The following is a 24,156-nucleotide window of genomic DNA, read 5'->3' on the forward strand; positions in this document are numbered from 1 at the left end:
AAGGAGAAAGACTTATATTATCAAGGTGTGACGAAGGAACATTTCAGAATGTGGGAATGTCCCAACCAAGTTCAACTCCATGATGGCCTGCATAAATAGGACTGCATAATAATAGGAATGATTGGCCTGCATCAGGCATGTAGCCAGGATTTTGTTTTGGGAGGGGCTGAGTTTGATTCGGGGGGGGGGGGGCTTAGTCTGAGTGAAAGAGGGTCTACCCTAGCAAACCTTTTGTATCGTTACCCCAATACCCCCATGCATATGGGATATATTGAGCATGGTGATCAGATCATGATATGAATAAACATAACAGTTTAAATAATGTACCAGTAAAGCCTTCTCATGGATCAACCTGAGAATTTGGGGGGGGGGGGGGCTGAAGCCCTTCAAGCCCCCCCACCCCCACCCCCCCGGCTACATGCCTGGCCTGCATCAATAGGAGTCTAGTGTCTAGATCCAGGGAAGTCATGCTACCCATGCTCTATTCTGCCTTGGTCAGACCACACTTGGAATCACACTGTGTCCAATTCTGGGCACCACAATTGAAGGGAGATGTTGACAAGCTGGAATGTGTCCAAAGCAAGGTGACTAAAATAATCAAGAGTCTGGAGAACAAGCCCTATGAGGAGCGGCTTAAAGAGCTGGGCATGTTTAACCTGCAGAAGAGAAGGCTGAGAGGAGACATGATGAGGGCCATGTATAAACATGTGAGGGAACTCATAGGGAGCAGGCTTGTTTTCTGCTGCCCTGGAGACTAGGATGTGGAACAATGGCTTCGAACTACAGGAAAGGAGATTCCATCTGAACTTCCTAACAGTGAGAGCTGTTCAGCAGTGGAACTCTCTGCCCTGGAGTGTGTTGGAGACTTCTTCTTTGGCGGCTTTTAAACAGAGGCTGGATAGCCTTCTGTTAAAGGTACACTGAATGTGATTTTCCTGCTTCTTAGCAGGGGGTTGGATTGGATGGCCCACAAGGTCTCTTCCTAATCTATGATTCTATGGACTACATCAGTTGTTTTCAATAGGCATGGGCAATCAGTGGTCCTAATTGGTTCTAAAGTACTTACAAAACTAGAGGGTGCTGGTGCTTTGCTTCTATAGCGTTGCTAAAGTTCTGCTGGTGAAAAATTCAGAACTCTACCAGATAGTTTGTAGCACAGAGCCCAAACACAAATCAAGGAACAGCTTTGCAGCTTCAAAAGCCTGGCTGGTTGCTGCCTGGGAGACAAGAAGACACAAGTTCTTTCTCCCAGCCTGGGCATTCCAAAGATATATAAACATCACTTGCCGAGTTTCCAACAGACCTCACAATCTCTGCAGATGCCTGTCATAGATGTGGGTGAAACGTCAGGAGAGAATGCTTTTGGAACATGCCATACAGCCCGGAAAACTCACAGCAACCCAGTGATTTGGGCCATGAAAGCCTTCAACAACACATTAAAACTTACTCATCTTGAAGGAGCTATAAGGTTCTATTATGATGTCTCAATGGGATTTTAAGTGAATCCACTTCTTAAGGTTTTACAGCTCCCTGCTTTGAAATTACGTATCCTGTTTGCTGCACTTTAAATTGCTGAATGGTTATCAGATTATCATTTTATTTTTTAAAATAAAACAACCTATGACCTCTTGCTCCACTGGTCATCCCAAGGAATGGCAGCACCAGCTGTGTAGCTCTATTCCCTCATTTTCAGAGAGTCTTGGAATCTAGTCTCCCTTGCTTTCTTATTACTTGTATGTACAAACTACCTATCCCAACAGCTTTCTGGATTGCCAACAGCTAGCAAATAGCAGGCAAAGTTTTTCGGAGGACTAGTTCAGAAACAGAAGAAAAGGGGGCATTTAAATTCTCTCTGTCTTAGCTCTAATGGTTAACAAGTTGGATGACACTGATGCTCACCGTCACCCAACCTGTTGAATCTCCCTCTTATCCACCCTCCCATGGCACGTAAACACAGCATCCGTCTGGGTTTAGCAAATTCAGGACTGAGACCCAATTTTGAAGCTTTATGATTGGGAGCATGGGAAGGGAAGAGGAAGGAGTGGGGGGGGGGGGGGGGCATTATATAACCAGTCTCTTTCCCTCTTTCTTTGTGGAGTTTTAACCACAAGCCTGTTAGTGTTGATCCGCACTAATCCCCATGTGGAGAGGATGCTGTAAATATGGTTGTAAGGAGCTTGTGGTAATCAGCCGGGGACGGTGGAACAAGGTTAAGGGGGGAAGGCTTAGCTCCCCGCCTTCCAGCTCTGAAGTACTGCTCCTCAACCTCGCTCCCTTCACCTTTGTGTATATATATATCCGGCGAAATGAATGAAAAAGAAGCAAAAGCATCACAATGCAAAGATTGCCAACATCAGACCTGCACAACCCTTCCTGCAATTGAGAGGAACAGATGCCCCCTGGTGAAAAGAGGAGAAAATTACAACAAAGAGCCCTGTGGCCTGGAAGAAGGGAAATGGGACAAGGCTCAAATGTTCAGGTGGACTTCCATATCTACATTCTGTATCCATGGATTTAACTAGCCATAGCTTGAAGAGTCCAAAAAGAAAATACTGATTTTGCCATTTTATATAAGGGGCCACCATTTTACTATGTCATTGTGTATTTGAGCATTCATTGGGGTTCTGGAACCAAACCCCAACAAGGTCTCACTGTGGTTCCAACTCATACCAGTCTACACGAAACAGGGTCCATCTCAGATCTGATTACACTTCTAAAAGGGACATTCTGCTCATACTCCGACACACATCCAACGTACGGTTGTCGGTTCTAGATCACACCAGGCCCTAAGGTTTCTAGACCAGTGTTTCTCAACTTTCCAAGTACCGCAACACCTACCTCATGTGGTGGTGACCCACAACCATAACATTATTTTCATTGCTACTTCATAACTGGAATTTTGCTACTGTTATGAATGGTCATGTAAATATCTGACATGCAGGATATATTTTCATTCACTAGACAAAATTTGGCATAAATACCTGATTCGCCCAAATTTGAACACTGGTGGGGTTGGGGGGATTAAATTTGTCATTTGGGAGTTGTAGTTGCTGGGATTTATGGTTCACCTACAACCAAAGAGCATTCTGAACTTGACCAATGATGGAATTGAACCAATCTTGGCACACAGAATTCCCATGACAACAGAAAATACTGGAATGATTTGGTGGGCATTGGCCTTGAGTTTGGGAGTTGTAGTTCACCTATATCCAGAGAGCACTGTGGATGCAAGGATGGAACTGTGGAAGGAAGGATGGAACTGGACCAAACTTGGCACAAATATTCAATATGCCCAAACGTGAACACTGGTAGAGTTTGGGGGAAATAGACCTTGACATTTGGGAATTGTAGTTATTGGGGTTTGTAGTTCACCTGAAACTCACCAATGATAGAATTGGGACAAACTTTCCACAAAGAACCTCCATGACCAACAGAATAAATAAAAATACTGTGTTTTCTAATGGTCTTTGGCAACCCCTCTGAGACCCCCTGGTGACCCACCAAGGATCCCGACCCCCAGGTTGAGAAATGCTGTTCTAGACCAAAACCTCCATAACAAAGTGTTATAAATTAAGAGCCAACACACACACACAGAACATATTTTCCCTCTGGAAATTAAAACAGAAATATTAGCTAAAGGGGATATTCCCAGATTCCGTCTTAATGATTTAGTTCAATGTTTCTCAACCTTCCTACTGCCGCGAACCCTTAATACAGTTCCTCATGTTGTGGTGACCCCCAACCATAACATTATTTTCGTTGCTACTTCATCACTGTCATTTTGCTACTCTTATGAATCACTAGAACTCCCAAATGACAAAATCAATTTTTTTAAGTGATCGTCACTCATTGGGTTGTTAGGCGTATTCTGTCCCAATTTGGTGTCAATTCGTCCAGTGGTTTTTGAGTTATGTTAATCTCACAAACAAACATTACATTTTTATTTGTATAGATAATGTAAATGTCTGATATGCAGGATGTATTTTCATTCACTGGACCAAATTTGGCACAAATACCCAATACATTTGAATACTAGTGGGGTTGGGGATGGGGATTGATTTTGTCAGTTGCTGGGATTTATAGTTCACCTACAATCAAAGAGCATTCTGAACTCCACCAATGATGGAAATGAACCAAAATTGGCACACAGAACTCCCATGATTAACAGAAAATACTGGAAGGGTTTAGTTGGCATTGAATTTGAGTTTTGGAGTTGTAGTTCACCTACATCCAGAGAGCACTATGGAGTCAAACAATGATGGATCTGGACCAAACTTTGCACAAATACTCAATACGCCCAAATGTGAACACTGATGGACTTTGGAGATAAATAGACCTTGACATTTGGGAGTTGTAGTTGCTGGGATTTGTAGTTCGCCTGCAATCAAAGAGCATTCTGAATCCCACCAACGATAGAATTGGGCCAAACTTCCCACACAGAACCCCCATGACCAACAGAAAGTACTGTGTTTTCTGATGGTCTTTGGCGACCCCTCTGACACCACCTCGCAACCGCCCTTTAGGGGCCCCAACCCCTCAGGTTGAGAAATGCTGATTTAGTAAAATGGGAGACAGAATCATTTACTAAATTGATGCAAAGCAGGACAAGAGTCTTGGCACCACCAAGACTGGGAAAGAAAAGAAGCAGCTAAGTAAGTAACTGAATAAACCAACTGAAAGACTGTAAATTACAGTCACAAATGAGTTCAGTCCTACAATTTTGTAGCGAACTTATCTACCAGCTGGAGATTTGCACATCACCGTTTCCTCTTACCTTAAATAGATCCCCCCCCACCCCTACCACAACAAATTCTGGAGAATCTGCACCCGGATCATCTCCCACACAAAAACTGGACACCTAGAAGAACTGGCAACATTGACCCCAGGACTGAGATATGGTCCCAAGGCTGAAATGCAGAGAATAATCCTATACCTTGAATAGTTGTGCAGGACACATTTCAGCAGGTGTTGCTTGCCACACAACCAAGTAACCAGCAAAAGCTGCTGAAATTCCTCCTTGTGCACAAATTAAAGGAGAATTCTCAACATGTCAATAGAACCATTCAATGTATAGCATCCCCCATGTTTTCACTCTGGCATCTCTTCATTGCTAATAGGTCCAATCACAGCTCAGTTGAGTCTCAGAAAATAAAGAAGGTGAGAAGAGAGATTCCAAATTCCAGGTTCTTCTGGAAGAGAAGAAATGGGAAGAGAAAACTTAGCACAGGGAAGTTCAATTCCCCTTCTATTTAGAAAAGGAACTTAATAGAAGAATAAGGCAGGAGTAGAGATTCAAACCCCCAGTGGTGCAGTGGGTTAAACCCTTGTGCCTGCAGGACTGCTGACCGATAGGTCGGCGGTTCAAATCTGGGGAGGGTTGAGCTTCCTCTGTCAGCTCCAGCTCCCCGTGCAGGGACAGGGGAGAAGCCTCCCACAAGGATAGTAAAACATCAAACATCCAGGCATCCCCTTGGCAATGTCCTTGCAGATGGCCAATTATCTCACACCAGAAGCAACTTGCACACTCCTGACACACAAGAAAACCTCAAACCATTACACCATGATGCATCTCCTATTGGTCCTATACAAAGCAAAATACATTAAAGTACAAATATACATCACTGAACCAGTTTTTTTTTAACCTTAGGCTTTCAATACTACGGTATGTTGTATAGGACTGCTGGGAATTGTAGGACAAAACACCCTGTTCCCAGTAAACAAGCTTGAGAAGCTCATTGGGCAATATGGTTTTTAAGGTTTGCAGACTGGTTTATTCCTGCATTCAGCCCTGAGCCTGGAGTGATGAGCAGGAAAGCATTTGCACAGTTAACACTACTGAGCCAATCCCATCCATTCCTGGAGGAGTCAGATCAGGCCAAGATAACACATGCCTTGCTTACATCCTGCTTGGATTATGATAATGCGCTCCATGTGGGGTTGTCTTTGAAAAGTGCTCAGAAACTTTGACTGGTCAAAAGAACTGCAGCCAGTTTAGTAACTACGGAGCATGCATTTATGTTGTTGAAACATTTCCACTGGCTGCCAGTCCATTTCTGGACACAATTCAAAGTCCTAGGGATGAACTATGAAGCCCTACATGAGTAGGATTCCAGCTATTTAGAGAACCACATCTCCTTTTTTGAACTGGGGGTGGCCACGACTGACAGGGAGCTCTGGCATAGGCTGGTCCTCATGAGGTCACAAAGAGTTGGAAGCAACTGAACGAATAAGCAACAATAACATCTGTATTGTCAAAGGCTTTCATGGCTGGAATCACTAAGTTGCTGTAGGTTTTGGCCATATAGCCATGTTCTAGAAGCATTCTCTCCTGACGTTTTGCCTGCATCTATGGCAGGCATCCTTAGGGGTTGTGAGGTCACAACCTCTGACGATGCCTGCCATGGATACAGGCGAAACATCAGGAAAGAATGCTTCTAGAACATGGCCATATAGTCCAAAACACCTACATCAACCCAACATCATCTCCTTTTTTGTGGTCTATTAAAGCTCTTAAGAGCTTGTGGAGATGCTCTCCTCTCTTTCCCACCACTTTTTCAGCCTCTTTTGGTGGGAAGAAGGCAGAGGACCTTCTTGGTATCTGGTCCGAAACTGAAACTCCTTCTCTAGGGAGGTCATTTTTAGTCTCCTGTTAGGAAGTTAAAACATGTTTTTACAATCAGACTTTTAGAATTTGCCTTTCACTGTTTTGTAGTGTTGTTTTATGGCTTGAATATTAGCAATACAATTTAATATTTATCATATTTTAAGAGAGCATATATTTCAATTGTGTCCCCAGTGGCACAGTGGGATAAACCCTTGTGCTGGCAGGACTAAAGACAGACAAGTCGCTGGTTCGAATGGGAGAGTGCGGATGAGCTCCCTCTGTCAGCTCGGGCTCCCAATGCAGGGACATGAGAGAAGTCTCCCACAAGGATGGTAAAAACATCAAAACATCATCCGGGCATCCCGTGGGCAACGTCCTTGCAGACAGCCAATTCTCTCACACCAGAAGCGACTTGCAATTTCTCAAGTCGCTCCTGACACACAAAAAACCCAAAAAATTTCTATTGATGCTTTTTGGTTTGTATTGTTAGCTGCCTTGAGTTCCATTATTGAGAAAGGCAGGATTAAATAAATAAAGCAACAACATCTAGTAGGCCAAAGGGTCCCTGCCCCCTGCTGTTGAACTATATTTTGTCATTAGAAAGTCTGGGATGTTGAATGATCCACAAAGAATAAGAAAGAGCAGTGCTACCCTCTGCTGGCAATCTATGTCACTACATTGTCCCTAGCCTTCAGATAGAACAGAACATATGATAGGATTTGAAGGAATCGCTTCACTTCCATCTAGTGCAGTGGTTCCCAACCTTTTTTTGACCAGGAACCACTTTGACCAGGGACCATTCTCCAACATTAGTACCAAAAGAGTTACAAATCAGTTTTGGTTAACTTTACATTTGGTTTGGTTATTTGAGGCGCCGATTCAGAAAATTGCATTGTAGACCACTTCAATTCTAGTTTCTGATACAGAACGTGCGCCAACCAGTAGTCGCCATCTGCTCGCCCGCAAAAAACCATATTTAATAAGCCTCGGCACTATAAGAGGGTTTTGCAAGACCAGTCGTTCTTGTTGCAATGGTGTAGTAACGGTGAGGCCACAGATTATATTTTAGTACTTGCAGACCACTGGTGGTCCACGGACAACAGGTTGGGAACCACTAATCTAATGTTTTATTTTGCACCATAGCCAACCAGATAAGATAAAAGGTTTCTTACATAGTTGTGTCAGACTCTGGGGGGAGGTGCTCTCTCTATTTCTAAGCCAAAGAGTTGGCATTGTCCATAGACACCTCCAAGGTCATGTGGCCAGGATGACTGCATGGAGTGCCGTTAACTTCCTGCCGGAGTGGTACCTAATGCTCTACTCGCATTTGCATGTTTTCAAACTGCTAGGTTGGCAGAAGCAGCGATAACAGTGGGAGCTCACCCTGCTCCCCAGATTCAAAGCACCGACCTTTCGGTCAGCAAGTTCAGTAGCTCAGTGGTTTAATGCCCTGTGCCACTGGGGGCTCCATAGCCAACCAGATACATATGGGAGACTCATAAGGCAGGTGGGATGTGATAACAACCTACTGAAAAAAGCAAGGTTCTCTTCTCTTCCTTTCCTCTTCTCCCTGTTAACTGAGTGAAACAAACTCTTCTCTATTTAGTTTTCAGAAACTGAAATAAGTTGAAGATAAAGGGGGAAAGTTGTAGGAATCCAGATAAACGGGGACATTTTAAAATAAGATGAGGAAGTAGGATGGCAGGGGATTAATCAGAACTTCTCCTGACAAACTATAATGATCAGAAATCTATGGATGACAATCAGTTGGAACCTCTGAGATATTTGGAACCTCTGAGACATGTTGAATATAATTTCAACAATTATAAATATCCTAAGTAAGAAATTACATAAGAATGAATCTGAGAGCCTCAGCTGCTTCACTGGCACATTAGAAGAGAAACCATAAGACACATGGGCCTCCCAGAGATAGTTGGTTGTGTGCCTTCCAGTTGTTTCTAAATTACAGCAACCATATGATAGGACTTCCTTGGCAAGATATCTTCAGAGGGAATATGCCTTTACCTGAGGGTATAACTTGCCCCCAAAAACCCAGTGGGTTTTTATGGCCAAGCAGGGCCTCCAGTCGTGGCCCAATGCCCAAACTGCTGCATCCAATGATAGAACTGATACATTACTGTAACATGCCTTCTCTTTGGAAATCCAGCAGGCTTCTTCACATACTCCTTCAAATATGGAGGGGTGAAGCTGCATTGGGTTTCTTGCAACAAAAGCACGAGTGTTGTAGCACCTTCAAGATGAACTCATTTGACAAAAGCTTTTGGGGATTATTGTTGGGTTTGATCCCTGGATTTCACAAGTCTGTGTCATCAAGTTTCCAGACCTCGGTAAGTAGCTAGTGATAGCATTAGGCTGTGATCCCCCCCCCCCCCCAAACATTCCTATGCATGTTTCCCAAAAAGGGCTTTGTTTTGACTCTTTCTCCTTGCCACTGTCTCCTCCCCTTTGATGATGTAGGAATGGAATTCTGTGGGGGAACTCCCCTTTTAAAGGTATTCTTATTGCCTTGGGCTGGCCATATGGCCATTCACCATTTTCCATTCTCTTCTGCTTTTCTTTCTACCTATGAGGATGCACATTTTGCCTCTCTCTAGGCAAAATGTAGCTGCATGGATTTTTGCCCTTTTACTTCTTTGGATGAGATTTAGTAATCTAGACCTTTTCTATCAAGAATATATTTCTTTTATTTCAATAAATATTTTTGAACCTAATGTTCTGACTCTGCAATCCTGTGCCATCCCAAGATTATCCAAGCTCATCTGATGGTTATGAAGTTTACTTCTGTACTCTGCACTATATATGATGGAATCACCCCAACAGAGCCTAACAGCCAGGGGCGGCTCAACCCATTACGCAAAGTAAGCATTTGCAGTATAGTTGATTTTGCTCAGGGGCGCTCTTGGGGGAAAATAGACCTTGACATATGCGAGTTGTAGTTACTGGGATGTATAGTTCACCTAAAATCAAGGAGCATTCTGAACTCCACCAATGATGGAATTGAACCAAATATAGCATATATATCAATGATTGGTTGGGGGGGGGGGCAAAATAATGTTTGCTTACCATTCAAAATTACCTAGGGCCGCCTCTGCAACAGCTCAGATTCCCTAACAATTATAATTCACTTCACCTGATGAAATTGTCAGCAGCCCCCCAAAACAGATATATGCAAAGTAAAACTTTGGAATTCCAGACAGGAATCAATCAAACAAATTATTCCCCCCGGCAGCAATAAGCCAGGCTTTGAAGCCGCAAGGCCATTAAATGCTAATCAAGATGGCCAGTTGAAACATTCACATTTGCCTCAAGCAGACAAGAGTTTTTTCTTCCACACTGGACATTCAACAGGTTTATAAACCCCACTTGCTTAGTTTCCAACAGACCCCTCAACCTCTGAGGATGCCTGCCACAGATGTGGGTGAAATGTCAGGAGAGAATGCTTCTGGAACACGGCCGCACAGTCTGGAAAACCCACAGCAACCCAGTAATTCTGGCCATGAAAGCCTTCAACAACACATTAAAATGTATTCGTCTTGAAGGAGCTATAAGGTTCTATTATGATGTCTGAATGGGATTTTAAGTGAATCCACTTCTTAAGGTTTTACTGCTCCCTGCATTGAAATTACGTATCCCGTTTGCTGCACCTTAAATTGCTGAATGGTCATCAGATTATCATTTTATTTTTTTTAAAAAAATCCTGTACATCAATCCATATTTCTTTCAGAAAAGCAGAATATTCAAAATATTTATTTCATGTATTTATATATTGCTTTTCGGGTAAACCTTCAGATGTTTACATAATAAAAAATATTTAAAATAAGCATCAAAAGTAGTTATATAATAAAGTGGAAAAGAAAACTATGCAGGGGAGGAAAGTCTTTGAAAAGCCACATCATCCTTCCCCGAGAGCAAAAGATTCTTGAATTGCCCTGTGATGGCAGTCTGGGGAAGGTCAGGTGGTTATTCCCAATTATGTACTAAATTTATATCTTGTCTTTTGGGCAAATAAGAAGGCTGTGCATTCAGGGAAGAACAGACAGACTTGGTACAGTCCATAACTGCACGCACACATTACTATACAATAAACTGTAGATACACTAAATATTAGGCCTGTCAAATGAACAGTCTCATAGCTGCGTGTATCACATCAGCAGGAGGATGCATAATAAAACCCTTCTTGGCTAGATCACACTCTTGGTACGTTGTATGATCCCGGTGAGGCTTAGAAAGGATGTAAGCTGCCCCAGACTGCATGAGAACAGTTTGCTATTACTATCCTAAGCTGCCTTGACATTTCTATTGTACAGAAATACTTTCATGTGGGCATACATAGTGGGAGAGCAAATTCACACTTTCTGTTAATCACTTCCTTGCCAAATGGGCTTTTTCCCCCCATCATGACTCTCATCTCTTAAAAATCCTATCATAGCTATGCCTTTATCCACATCAAGAAGCCAATCTATTGGGAGGTAATCTGGAACAGTTAGAGCCACCCTTGCTGTGGTCAACATCAGAATTTTAAATGTTTTGTTTTCAACAGGATTGAGAATGAGAGGTCAACGTGTTCCTTTCAAATGGCTTCAGGACTTACTAAGATGGATCTGATCAGAATGTGCTCCAACGCACTCAAGGTATGTCCAGAAAAGGCCACAAGCAGGACATTTGGTGCTGCATTTTCCCCACCTACTAAAGCAGGCATGGGCAAACTTTGGCCCTCCGGGTGTTTTGGATTTCAACTCCCACAATTCCTAACAGCTGTCAGGAGTTGTGGGAGTTGAAGTCCAAAACATCTTGAAGGCCAAAGTTTGTTTGGGGCTGTAGTAAAGGGCAAGGGAGAAGCAAAACTACTAAAGCAGGCATGGGCAAACTTTGACCCTCCAGGTGTTTTGGACTTCAACTCCCACAATTCCTAACATCCTACCAGCTGTTACGAATTGTGGGAGTTGAAGTCCAAACACCTGGAAGGCCAAAGTTTGTCCATGCCTATACTAAAGGGCAGGGGAGAAGCAAAACTGGTAGTTTGACTGGCAGTTGAGAACAGCAGTCAAATCCTAAGGTCGGGATTTACTTTACACCCAAAACACTAAGTCCTTTTCAATCCCTTAGTACACAAGAAAGACAGAAAGGGAAAGGTGGTAGGTTCCTGTCTGAAGATGCATCAACTTTAGCTCCTGCGTGACATGACCATGTCACCAACGCCATCAGCCACAAGGGGAAATGTGACCCTGTGCATCCAATGTGACCCCGAGCATCCCCGAGCTATATCCCTGCTCAAAAATATGGGTGCTCTCATTCAGTTTGCATGGCTTATACACAGAAACAATCCTAACCACCCCACTCGTGAATGTCTCTCACCCCTCTTCAAATCCATCTACGCAAGCAGCTACTAGCACATCTCGTGGCCAGCAATTATGTGAAAAGATGTTGCGTCAAGAACCATTTTCTCTCTCCCACCCGCATAATCAACCAAATTCAGAGAAGAATGGCAAACTCATCATCTCTCTCTTCAGTTGATCCTCGGTTGTTGAACTATCAAATTCCCTCTTCAACATCCTTCCCGCATCAACTCCAAAGCAGCAAATGCTTTAAGCTCCTCGTCAGGGGAAGGGAAATGCTCTCTCCCTCCTTGTTACCCTTCTCCACCTCTGACAACATTCCTTCTAAAAGCAGAATATGCTCAATGAGGTCCCGGCCACAGGGTAATTTAGGTGATGGCGCAACCATACATTAAGAGCCTTTCTTAGTGAAAAAAACAAAACAAAAAAAGGCATTTAATAAGATTTTTCTGCTTTTATAATTTAAATAACTTAAAAGACTGAAAAGGAGAAAAACCTGACAAATGTGAGACGGAGTTGGACTGCAGTCTCAAAGTGGAAAAGATGGGAGAGGAAAAAAGAGGAGGAACTGAGAATGTATTGTGGAAACCCGATGCCCACGACCCGCCCCGTGTGCCAGACTCCCCGCTACCCCGCTCCTTGGCCCCTAAAGCCGCCGGAGGGCTCGTTTCTTGTCAGTCTTCTTCTTGGAGGCCAGTTTCTTGTCCCTGTCGCCTGCGTGTTTCTTGGCCATGGGGCCCTCCCCAGAGGCACCAGCCGAGGAGGAGCAAGGCTCAGCGGGGTCCTTGGTGCGCAGTCCAGATGAAGGCTGGGCATGGATCTCTGTCAGGAGGCGGGCCCGGGAGGCATATTCCTCATAGTTCTCCAGCAGGAGGCGGCCTGCTTCTTCGTTCAGCGCCGATTCCGGATTGGGATGGATGAGCAAACACTTGATGGTCTAAGAACAAAAATGAGATGAACAGAGGTAAAATGGAGGGAAGAGAACATTCGCCGCAACAGGAAAACAACCCTGACCTCTCCCAGTGGAACAAAAAGTCAGTGGGTGGCTACATCTATGTCTTTACAAGAATCATAGAGTTGGGAGAGACCTCAAGAGCCATCCCGTCCAATCCCCTGCCAAGAAGCAGGAAAATTGCATTCAAAGCACCCCTGACAGGTGACCATCCAGCCTCTGCTTAAAAGCCTCCAAAGAAGGAGCCTCTACTACATTTCAGGGCAGAGAGTTCCACTGCTGAACAGCTCACAGTCAGGAAGTTCTTCCTAATGTTCAAGTGGAATCTCCTTTCCTGTTGTTTGAAGCCATTGTTCCGCGTCCCAGTCTCCAGGGCAGCAGAAAACAAGCTCGCTCTCTCTCTCTTCCTTCCCATGACTTCCTCTCATATATTTATACATGACCATCATGTCTCCTCTCAGCCTCCATCTCTTTGCAAGTTGGATGTTGTTTCTTCCCCTTTCTCCTTTTGGAGAAAATTGTTGGACTCCTGGAAGGAGGAGGAAGATACACCAGCCAATTTATCACTGTAAGACAGTGGTTCTTAACCTGTGGATCCCCAGGTGTTTTGGCGCACAACTCCCAGAAATCCAGCTGTTAGGATTTCTGGGTGTTGAAGGCCCAAACATCTGGGGACCCACAGGTTGAGAATCACTACTGTAAGAGGGCTGTATGTTAGTTCCTAGGATTCCTTTAATAAGGTCCTTGGGATATTTAATAAAAAAAGAAAGGGGACACATCTTTCCAAAAAAAGAGAGAAAGGAATCAAAAGTTTCAGCATGCAAAGACTTAATATGTTTTAATGTGTGTATTTCAAAGAACCTTTTTAGATGAATGTGTATTTTAGCAATGTTGTAACCCACCTCAAGCCGTGAGGAGAGGTGAGAAAGAAATAAAAATTATTATTAGTATTATTAATATCATATTTAGATTAAATACTGGGACTAGTCATACATATTAACAGACCTGTTGTTTATTATTTATTTATTTACTATATTTATATACTGCCTTTCTCACTCCTGGGGGGAATCAAGGCAATTTATAACATACTAATGGCAAAGATTCAATACCAACATATAGTACACAAAGAAATAATAACAACTAATTACTACATATAACTATGAATGTAAAATCAATTAAAATCCGAATGTGTCTCCCCCTATGAACTATCTCAGAGATTAAAATTGTCCGGAGAGGCCCTGCTCTCCGTCCTGCCTCCTTCGCAGGCTCAATTGGTGGGAATGAGACGCAGTCTTCTCAGTGGTGGTTCCTTGGCTGTGGAACTCCCTCCCTAGAAATATTAGATCAGCCCCTTCTCTCCTGACCTTCAGAAAGAGAGTGAAAACATGGCTTTGGGATCAAGCCTTTGGAGAATACAATGCAAATGATAGATTTGGAATTATGAGCAATGACTACAGGAATAGCTTGGATTAGGATTGCAGATAGTATGGTTTATAACAGTAATTGTTATGTTTTTAAAGCTTTTAATGTATTTTAACCTTGATTTTAATTTTTAATTTAATTGTAGATTGTTTTTAAGGCATTGAATTATTGCCTATGCTGTAAGCCACCTTGAGTCCCTGTCGGGGTCGAGAAAGATGGGACATAAATATAGTAAAATAAATAAAACCTGTAAACATAAGACATGCATAAAATTTAAACATTCAGACAAAGCATAAAATCATTCCAGTATAAATATTAAAATGTCATAACCTCAGATTACAGAAATGTAGGAAGGCTGTATCCATATAAAAGAGTCTATATGCCAAAATCACACTGATAACATCCCTCCCACCCGGAGAAAAAGAAAATCTTGGTGTCTTGGTTTTTAGACCTGCTTCTGTGGTTATTTGGGGTGCTGATTTAGAAGATTATATTAGAAAGACTGCATTACCTCTAGTTTCTTGGATATGGTTAGCATGGTATTCTGTGGGGGAGCAGATGGCAACTGGTATGTTCTGCATCTCAAAAACTAAAGCCAAAACTGTTCCATTTTTGGAATCAGCAAGTCAAATATAACCAGAAGTAGGTCTAATATTTCAGGTACCAAAATAATAATAGGATAATAATAAGCTTGGTGAGCAGGCAAAAGTGGAGGAAGTCAGCTTCCCACTAGCAACATTTCACAATGTGGGTGCTTTTCAAATAAGCAACCCTAAACATGACATATGTACTCTGAGATTCTGCTCAGTTAAAACCGCCACTCACCAGCAGGACATGCCGGATGCCCAGTTCTGCTTTCCAATCCTTCTTGAGGACATTGACACAGATCTCGCCATTGGCGCCCACGTTGGGGTGGAAGATTTTGGTCAGAAAATAGCCCTTTGGGGGGCTAGCTGGGAAGTCTTTGCCGAGAATCAACTTCATGCGAAAGAGGCCACCGGAGTATGGAGTACCCTCTGTGACAAGAAGGGGAAGAATTATTGCTAGTACGATCATTTTCCTCCCTGAACATCTCCCAACCTAGACAAGCGACAGACTGTAGGAAACACCACGACACCTTGGGCAGCAATTGCACCCATTACCACACAAGCAATTTGGGGGGGGGGGGGGGGAGCTTAGTATTTTGCACAAGTGAAACAACTAGGTCAAGTAATCCTTGCACAAGTCAATAAAAACATCTTGAAGCTACTAGAGAACATTAGAAAGCTTCTTTGAAAATTTAACCACAGATGTGTACTTTTACAAGTGGTCAAATCTATAAATCTATGCTGTTTAAACATGGTGGGGACAGCTTGTGTGGCAATTGATCTACTCTCAGCCTTTCTTTATGTTTTGATTTTCAAACATGCTCAACAAAATATTGTGGAGGTAGTTACCGATTCTCCTGCTTGCAGTAGGCAGGCACAAATAGCTACAATACACCGAAATAGATTCCTGTTCTTTCTCCCTTCAAGATTTATTGCCTTGCTTACTGCGGACACTGACATGCTGTGTTTCTCCTGCATACATTTACTTTCCTTCTAATGCTAATACTACTAAAGAATTGCCAGCTAGACAGAAGTAAGAAAGAAACAATGTTGGGCAGTTGTAAAACAGTGTTTTGTTAACCAAGGCATACCTATAATGCCATCGTTTTTTGTTTTCACACTAACCCCACATTCAGAACTGCTCCTCCTAAGCTACATACTGGTTATTAGAGGCGCAACGCTTCTGGCATGCATGACATGTGTTCCCTTTCCCCTTCTCACCTGGTCCTTCAATTGTGACTTGGACATCTGTGATGTCCTCCTCGTTGGGGAAGACCTTGATGCCCTCAGGCGGGTCTGAGGTGAGTGTTGAGACTTCTTTGTAAACCAGCCGGATCACATGGGGAGGCAAGTTTTCTACATTGGAATTCTGGAGGAAGGGAAGAAGGAGGAGACGGTGACACTAAGCTGAAACAACATCTGCCTACAGCTACCAAGAATCTATGATCGCTTTTTCTGAAGGGAAAGTCTGAGAAAGACTTTACACACAATATTTATTAGCAAAAAGCATGGAATTATTCTGGATCCATATTTACTTCAGGGAGAGAACGAAAGCGAGAATGCAGGCAGAAAAGAGTAGCATATGTAGTACTAGTCTCAATTTCAAAGTCCCTCCTCAAATGACCTGATCCTGTTGTGCAAAAAGGAAATGGGATAAGAGAACAGACAGTGCAGAACGCCGGCAGGGAAGAGGATGGACCGATCTTGGCCCCATACCAGAAACTCTCAACAGATTGCCCTTGAAGAAATGTCCTTGAGAGAAAAAAGGTCCATGACCTCTAGCACAGAAGGTGCTGTTCTGCTTTAAATGAGACCCTGTCTTGGAACATGTACAACCGCTCAGGCTGGATCTTTCCACCAACTCCCTAATTCGAGTCCCATTTCCTAGTCTTGATCCAGCCAAGTTAGCACCTCCTTAATCAGCTACTCATTTCCCAAAATAAATCACAAGGAACACTGCTCGCTGCAGGTTTTCCACTTGAACTAAGAAGCTGGAGCAATCACAGCATACCGTATTCCCTCTACAAGGCAGTGTGATGTGCTTATTCCGGCAACAATCCAGCAGGTCTGCCTTCTGTGTAAATATATTTGCAAATACTGTTGTTCCAATTGTGTGTTTCAAGCAACACAAGTAGGACAAGCACCTCCTTCTAGTCTGGCAATTTTAAAAAAATTATCTTTTTTGGCCCAATTAACAAATTACACAACTTACCCTGATCCAGCACCTGATACCCAAAACCAAGCATTTAAACATTAATGTTCTATTCGAAGACTAGCTGTCACTTCCGCACTTTTACAATTCTTGAAATTCAGGCAACCCTGTTTCTCTCCTATTGGACCAAGCCCATCTAAGATTTCCAGCAAAACATGCTCCTCAAAAGGAAACTGTACATCTTAAAGGAGGCTTCTAGAAAGCCAGTGACCTATCCACCCATAGCAATCAGGAAACCAGAACTAGCAAGAACTCACATTACTAAACACAATAGATCTATGTGGCATTTACTATGTGTTCTAGTAAATTGTACACAGCCTTTTTTAGAAGACAGAAACAAATACAAGAGTAACACAAGACAATTCCAAATAGCTAAATTAGACTAAAACAGACAGCCAAATTGTGCCTTTCCGATACTGGGGGCCATCGTTCCTGATCACCAATTGCATTTATAGTTCCAAGTTGATTTTAAATGTTTCATGTGAAGGTGTAGATGTCCTTAGAAAAATAAATATTTCAATGCCATTCCACACCCCTCAGGTTGCACATCCTGAAAGTTTTGCACTAATTCTAAGCTGGCTCAGAGTGGAACTTATAGTGATGCGGGAAAGATGGGCCTGAACCATATCCAATTTTCACCATTCAGAAACACTAATTTGGAGGGACAGCAGGGCAGTAGTATGGTGTATTGATTATGACCACAAAAACCTAGAAGATTCAAATCTCCTCTCGACCACACAAACCCCACAAAAACTTTGGCAAGATGGATATGAAGATGACATGTAAAAAGAGAAGGAGTGAGCATTATTATAGCGCCTTGAGATCCTTGGAGAAAAAGAAGCATATACAAGTGTAACAATACATACGCAAAATAAGCACATTTCCCTACTAGGCCTCTGAATTCACTGCTTCAAAAAGCAATTCAGGAAGAGCTGGGTATACAGAAAAAAAAACTTTTGCTCTAATTATAGGTGAGAAATCCATCTTGTTTTGCAGAAACTACAAGGTACTCTCTTTCCCTCCCCCCTGCACCCCACACCTCTAGAAGCAAACAGAGATATACAAACAATAAAGTCGTAGCTTAAATATTTTTTTCTCTGCAGCTTTTCATACCATTGCTTATTGTATCACTGTTCTGTTTCGCTAAATATGAGACTGGGAGCAGGCCTCATGCTTACATACTTGTTTTCACTCTTATCTCATGAACGAAACTGAGACATCCCAAGTTTATTTGACACCCCCCCCCCCCCCCCCCAAGATTGAATACTATTTGAAAAGGGATCAGGACACATTTGCCTTTCAAACAAACACATTCTTTTGGTACAGTTGCTGACTTTAGTTGCACTTCAGCTAAAGAGGCCTGCTCCCAAACCCCTCCTGCATCTCCCATTCGGAGAAGGAAACATCTAAAAGCCTAACTCAATCTAACCTATTTACTAGTCTTCTGACACCTGTCAGATGTAGATACTCCACACTCCGAGAAGGAATTTAATGATCTGCATCGCCACTTAGCACCGAGACACAAGCAGCACAACTGTGACAGCAGGAAACCTTCCGTACTTTGGCCGAGCCTAGCTACAAAAAGCCTTGGGAAAGCAGCATATCCCTTTTCTTTTCCCTTTGATACAAACTAGGATAGGCATTTGCCACTTAAGCCATCTTTTCCTCAAAACCACGATGCCCAATAAATATCCCAGATGAGGTATTTCCAACCTCCACTTCCAATCTGCTCATATAGATTATAAAGCATGCTTTTGATATACTGGGAGCTTTGTTGTATTACTGCTTACAATTTTTTCATTGCAATGTAATTGGGAAAAACTATCAGCTTTAAAAAGTAGCAGGAAAACATCTCCTACACTTTGATTTTTTTCTTGCCCACACAAGGCTATAAGAGGACCGGAACAGTTGTTCATTTCTAATTTAAAAACAGTGTAGTGCCCTAACTCTCAGAATGCTTAAACTGAGGAGTGGGTTCCCTTTTCAGCAAACCCTTGTTGGAACAGGATATGTTAGTGACATCACTTCTATAGGGCACAGAGGGTTTTATAAAAGTCTTGGAAGTGCATCCAGAAAATGTCCTACCAGGCAGGGAGTGGGGACACATCAGCCCATTTGGCCATGATATCATTAAACAGCAGAGATCACTCCAGTAGGCCTCACTCTAAAAATACGTGTCTTTTAAAAGGACTCCTCACAAAAGTATTTTAGAACTCTAAACAAGATATAGCATTCCTTCCTTCCCCTATTCTTGGAATTCTGGTGTATTGTAGTGCTTTAAGTGTTGGACTGCAACTCTGGAAAACAGGTTTTGAATCTTTACTCTGCAATGAAAGCCCACTGGATCACTCAGTCTCAGAAATCCCTGCTATAGGTTGGCTTTAGGGTTGTCATAAGGATGAAAATTTTAGATAATACGTAGGAGAAATGTGCACAGATTTCTATGTTATTGGTTCTTGCCGTCTGTCCTGTTTAGTATCAAAAAATGTTTATAAGATAATATAGATTTATAAACCTTAAGCTAGTACTCTTTGGAAACAGGGGAAACTCATGATCTTCATAGCACTCCAAATATCCAAAAACAAAGAGAGCTTAAATGATTGTGATACTGCCTCTTGCAATATTAAATATACCAATACAGGTAGTACATAAATATGCAAGATTCTGCTTTGACAAAAAAAAACTATCCAAAGAGAATTATTAAAGCCTCTGAAATCCTGATACTAAGAAAACAGAAAGCTAACCAAATATAAAATTAACTAGTCCAGACCGCATCTTGCTATGCAGCCCCCTAAGTATAAAGTATTTCTTCACAAGCAAGCTCTATGGAATTCAGAAGGACTTATTCCCAGGTGCATATTGACTTAATCAAGATTTTATAACCAAGTTTATGTTTCCCTATATAAGCCTTCAGAAACTATATTGCAAATGAAAATATTTTTTGTTTGAAGAGTATAGGACAGTGGTTCTCAACCTGTGGGTCCTCAGGTCTTTTGGCCTACAACTCCCAGAAATCCCAGCTAGTTTACCAGATTTTAGAGAGTTGAAGGCCAAACCATCTGGGGACTCACAGGTTGAAAACAACTAGTATAGGACAAAAGTAGAAAGAGGCCTAATGGAAACATCATGTAATTAAGAAGCCAAAAATGTGTGATGTGAGAGTATACAGTAGAAATATTTAGCAAAAATAGGTGAACACACACTACTTTTACATTCACAAATGCAGCTATCATAAAGCACACGTTTTCCACAGATTTTATGTCATTCTTTTTACTTACCCATGCACCAAAAAAATACCACCACCTTCAGAAGAGTCCTTCAGTGAAATTCTATGGTATGCTTCCAGTCCAAGTAAATCAAAATATATGGTTTGCTATTATCCACCATTTCACATATAATGGCGGATGTCTTGAAATGTAACCCCTTGGAGGGGGGGGGGGGGGTTGTTGTAATGTATGTTTAAACAGATATAAAACTATTTAAATCGTCTATGAGAGAACTGCATTCCTGAAAAGTTCTGATGGTCACTACTAAAAGTAACTCTTTACCCAGGATGAGACCACTTCCCTTAAAATAAACTTTTTAGGTGTTTTTTAAAAAGTCTCTCCCTAGTTTCAGTGTGGAAAAGCATCCACCTGATCGTGGAAGATAAGCACAGTCAGCCTCGGTTAACACTTAGATAAGAGCTCACCAATGATACCAGGTGCTGTAGGCTATATTTTAGAGGAAGGAACTGACAAAACACTTCTGAGTATTCCTTGAATGAGGGCCCTTCCACACAGCCACATAACCCAGAATATCAAGGAGGAAAACTCCACAATATCTGCTTTGAACTGGAATATATGGCAGTGTGGACTCAGATAACACAGTTCAATGCAGGTATTGTGAGATTTTCTGCCTCGATATTCTGGGTTATATGGATGTGGAAGAGCCCTAAGAAAGCCCTACAAAAATGCATGGGGTTGACAGGCAACTTGAAGGCACACACACCCCAAAATAAAGTAGTGTTTCCTTTATTGGGCCAACTCCAAAGCATAATATACACACCATGTATACTTTTGAAGGTTCACTGGATTAATCAGGTAAAAATGCAAAAATCATATGGGACAAGAAATGTAGAAAGGTTAAAACCCACAAAATGTAACATTCTGCAACACTGTCTAATCTCTCACGCAGGCATGGCCAAACTTCAACCCTCCAGGTTTTTTGGACCCACAATTCCCAACAGCTTCAGGCTCCTTCCTTGTCCCTCAGAAGAGGCTTGTGGAATGGTGGGAGTTGAAGTCCAAAACACCTGGAGGGCCCAAGTTGGCCCTGACCTGGTCTAACCTCTAACACAGTGGTTCTCAACCTGTGGGTCCCCAGGTGTTTTGGCCTACAACTCTCAGAAATCCCAACCAGTTTACTAGCTGTTACGATTTCTGTGAATTGAAGGTCAAAACATCTGGGGACCCACAGATTAAGAACCACTGCTTTAATGCCATCACCTTTATTCCTGTGTATGAAGAAACTAGTGAAGTTTGAAAGCTTGCATGAAGTACTGTATATGATTGCTTTGGATTTGGCCCAACAAAGGTATCACTGCTTTGTGGATCTTGGATTTTTCTTCTATTTTGCTGCAAGGCCAACACAGCTACTCCTGAACACATAAACAAAAGTTTCAATAAAGCATTTTACAACAAAAAATACATTGAGAAGGCACACCACATGCCATACTCTGAAGTGGAGAAGAAAAGACGACTGCTAACAAAGTTTTCACAAAGAATAGCAAACGGGAGTGAGGAACTTTAAAAGTTGTCTCAAGTTTGATATCCTCCCAAAGAAAATCTTGATTTTTATTAAATTCCATACAAGACTCCAAGTCGGAAGCAAATTATTGGAAACAGAGGCCTTATCATATCTCCACGTGTGCTACTTTCCACAGTTTTCCCTACTCTCCAGATTGAGATCCATTTAAATCTACTCCATGTTTAAATACTTCTCCAGGGTAATAAGGAAAGTTTTGCATCACATTTCAAGAATCAGACCCTTTTGAGTGCTACATTTTTTCCCTTACTAGTCTTAAAGGCACATTATCCCTTATATCAGTGGTTTTCAACCTGTGGGTCCCCAGATGTTTTGGCCTTCAACTCCCAGAAAACCTAACAGCTGGTAAACTGGCTAGGATTTCTGGGAGTTGTGGGCCAAAACACCTGGGGACCCACAGGTTGAGAACCACTGCCTTATATAGTATCATCAGATCCAGTTACCTACAACTCTTGTCTTGTGATGCTTCTACATTTGTTGAATCAATGTTGTTTAACCACCATAGAACAAGAATGGGGAAACTTGGGCCCTCCAGGTGTTTTGGACTTCAACTCCCACCATTCCTAACAGCCTCAGGCCCTTTCCTTTTCCCCCTCAGCCGCTTAAGCAGCTGAGGGGGAAAAGGAAGGGGCCTGAGGCTGTTAGGAATGGTGGGAGTTGAAGTCCAAAACACCTGGAGGGCCCAAGTTTCCCCATGACTCCTATAGACTCATGGGAGTTGCAGTTTTTTCAAGTTCTTTAGCCTTCTCTGCCAATGCATGCTCATGGCTCACCAAACCACCCAATGCAATGAAACCATGGCACTGATCCATAGCAGTTAAAAGTGGTGCTAAACCGCACTAATTCTACAATATAGATGCACCCTTGGTATCCTACCTTCCACTGGTAGTCTTGCGTTCTCAATATGGGACTTCAATGAACTTTAGCCAACGGACACAGGAATACTAACATACACCTGCAACCCCCAAAACTGGAAACTAAACTAATCCTAAAGGCCAGCTCCAGATTTTCCCACAATTTACTTGAATGTATTGTCAAAGGCTTTGATGGCCGGAATCACTGGGTTGTTGTAGGTTTTTTCGGGCTATATGGCCATGTTCTAGAGCAGTGGTTCTCAACCTGGGGTCCCCAGATGTTTTTGGCCTACAACTCCCAGAAATCCTAACAGCTAGTGAACTGGCTAGGATTTTTGGGAATTGTAGGCCAACAACATCTGGGGACTCCAGGTTGAGAACCACTGCTCTAGAACATGGCCATATAGCCCGAAACAAAACCTACAACAACCCAATTTACTTGAAATTCAGGTTACACTTTGCTGCATTTCACTTACACACAGTAACTAAAATATAAGAGGCATAAAATCTTTGTCAGAAGACATGCAATTCCAAATTATCCCTTTTGAATCTAAATGAGTTAGAAACATTATCACAACCCACCGACCCCTTTCCAACGTCTGGGGTGCATCTACACTGTACATTTAATGCAGTTTGAGACAACTTTAACTGCCATAGAATCATGGGATTTGCAGTTGTATCTTCTCTGGCCTTCTCTGCCACAAAATGCTGGTCTCCCACCAAATTACAACTCCCAAGAATTTCATAATATTCAGCTATAGCATTTAAAGGAGTGCTAAACTGAATTAATTCAACAGTGTAGATGCATAAGGAAAGGGAGGACTTCAAACAGATGGGCAAGAGAGAGATGCAGAGTTAAAAGGCACTCACCATTGTGTTGGGTCTGCAACAGAGGCTTGTGAAGTCGCACAATCTAACCCTGACCGTTAAAGGGGCCGCACATGCGCCTTGATGGATACTTAACCCACTTCTGATCCCCTACCGACCCCTGGCCTTCAAGTTTGGGGATCAGGGACAGCCCCTGCTCCTATTGTAAAGGCGCCAGCCCCCCCAGTTTGAGAAGAGCCTCCTTCCTTGTCTGTTTACAGGGGGAAACTAGAGATCCCCCCTTCTCCGGCCCCCACTTCGGCCCCTCCAGGCTGCCACAAACTCACGTCCGCCACCCTCACTTTAATGAGGGTGGCCGATGCCCAGCCAACGCTTTTATACCCCCTCGGCCGAGGCAGGCCACGCCCCTTTCGAACCCCGGCTGCCCAATCAGGCCCGTTAGAACGGAGGGGGGCCCGTTCCTCCCCCCTCCCTCCTCGGGTCCTCTCCTCGCGGAGAACCGTTGACAGCGAAAGTCCGCGACGGCCCGCAGCC

At 42.7% G+C, this 24,156-nt stretch overlaps 1 protein-coding gene across 1 annotated transcript; it reads right to left on the reverse strand.

Annotated features, from left to right (window-relative positions):
* Positions 1 to 10,339: 10,339 nt before the first annotated feature.
* Positions 10,340 to 24,156, reverse strand: UBE2S (ubiquitin conjugating enzyme E2 S). Its single transcript, XM_060780378.2, has 4 exons — positions 23,665 to 24,156; positions 16,144 to 16,291; positions 15,161 to 15,351; positions 10,340 to 12,898 (listed from the first exon to the last, which is right to left on the reverse strand). Exons 1-4 carry the CDS (start codon positions 23,665 to 23,667, stop codon positions 12,608 to 12,610), a joined length of 633 nt encoding a protein of 210 aa, XP_060636361.1. The 5' UTR covers positions 23,668 to 24,156; the 3' UTR covers positions 10,340 to 12,607.

This window comes from Anolis sagrei, chromosome 6 (genome assembly GCF_037176765.1).
Source record: "Anolis sagrei isolate rAnoSag1 chromosome 6, rAnoSag1.mat, whole genome shotgun sequence".
Taxonomy (NCBI): Eukaryota; Metazoa; Chordata; class Lepidosauria; order Squamata; family Dactyloidae; genus Anolis; species Anolis sagrei.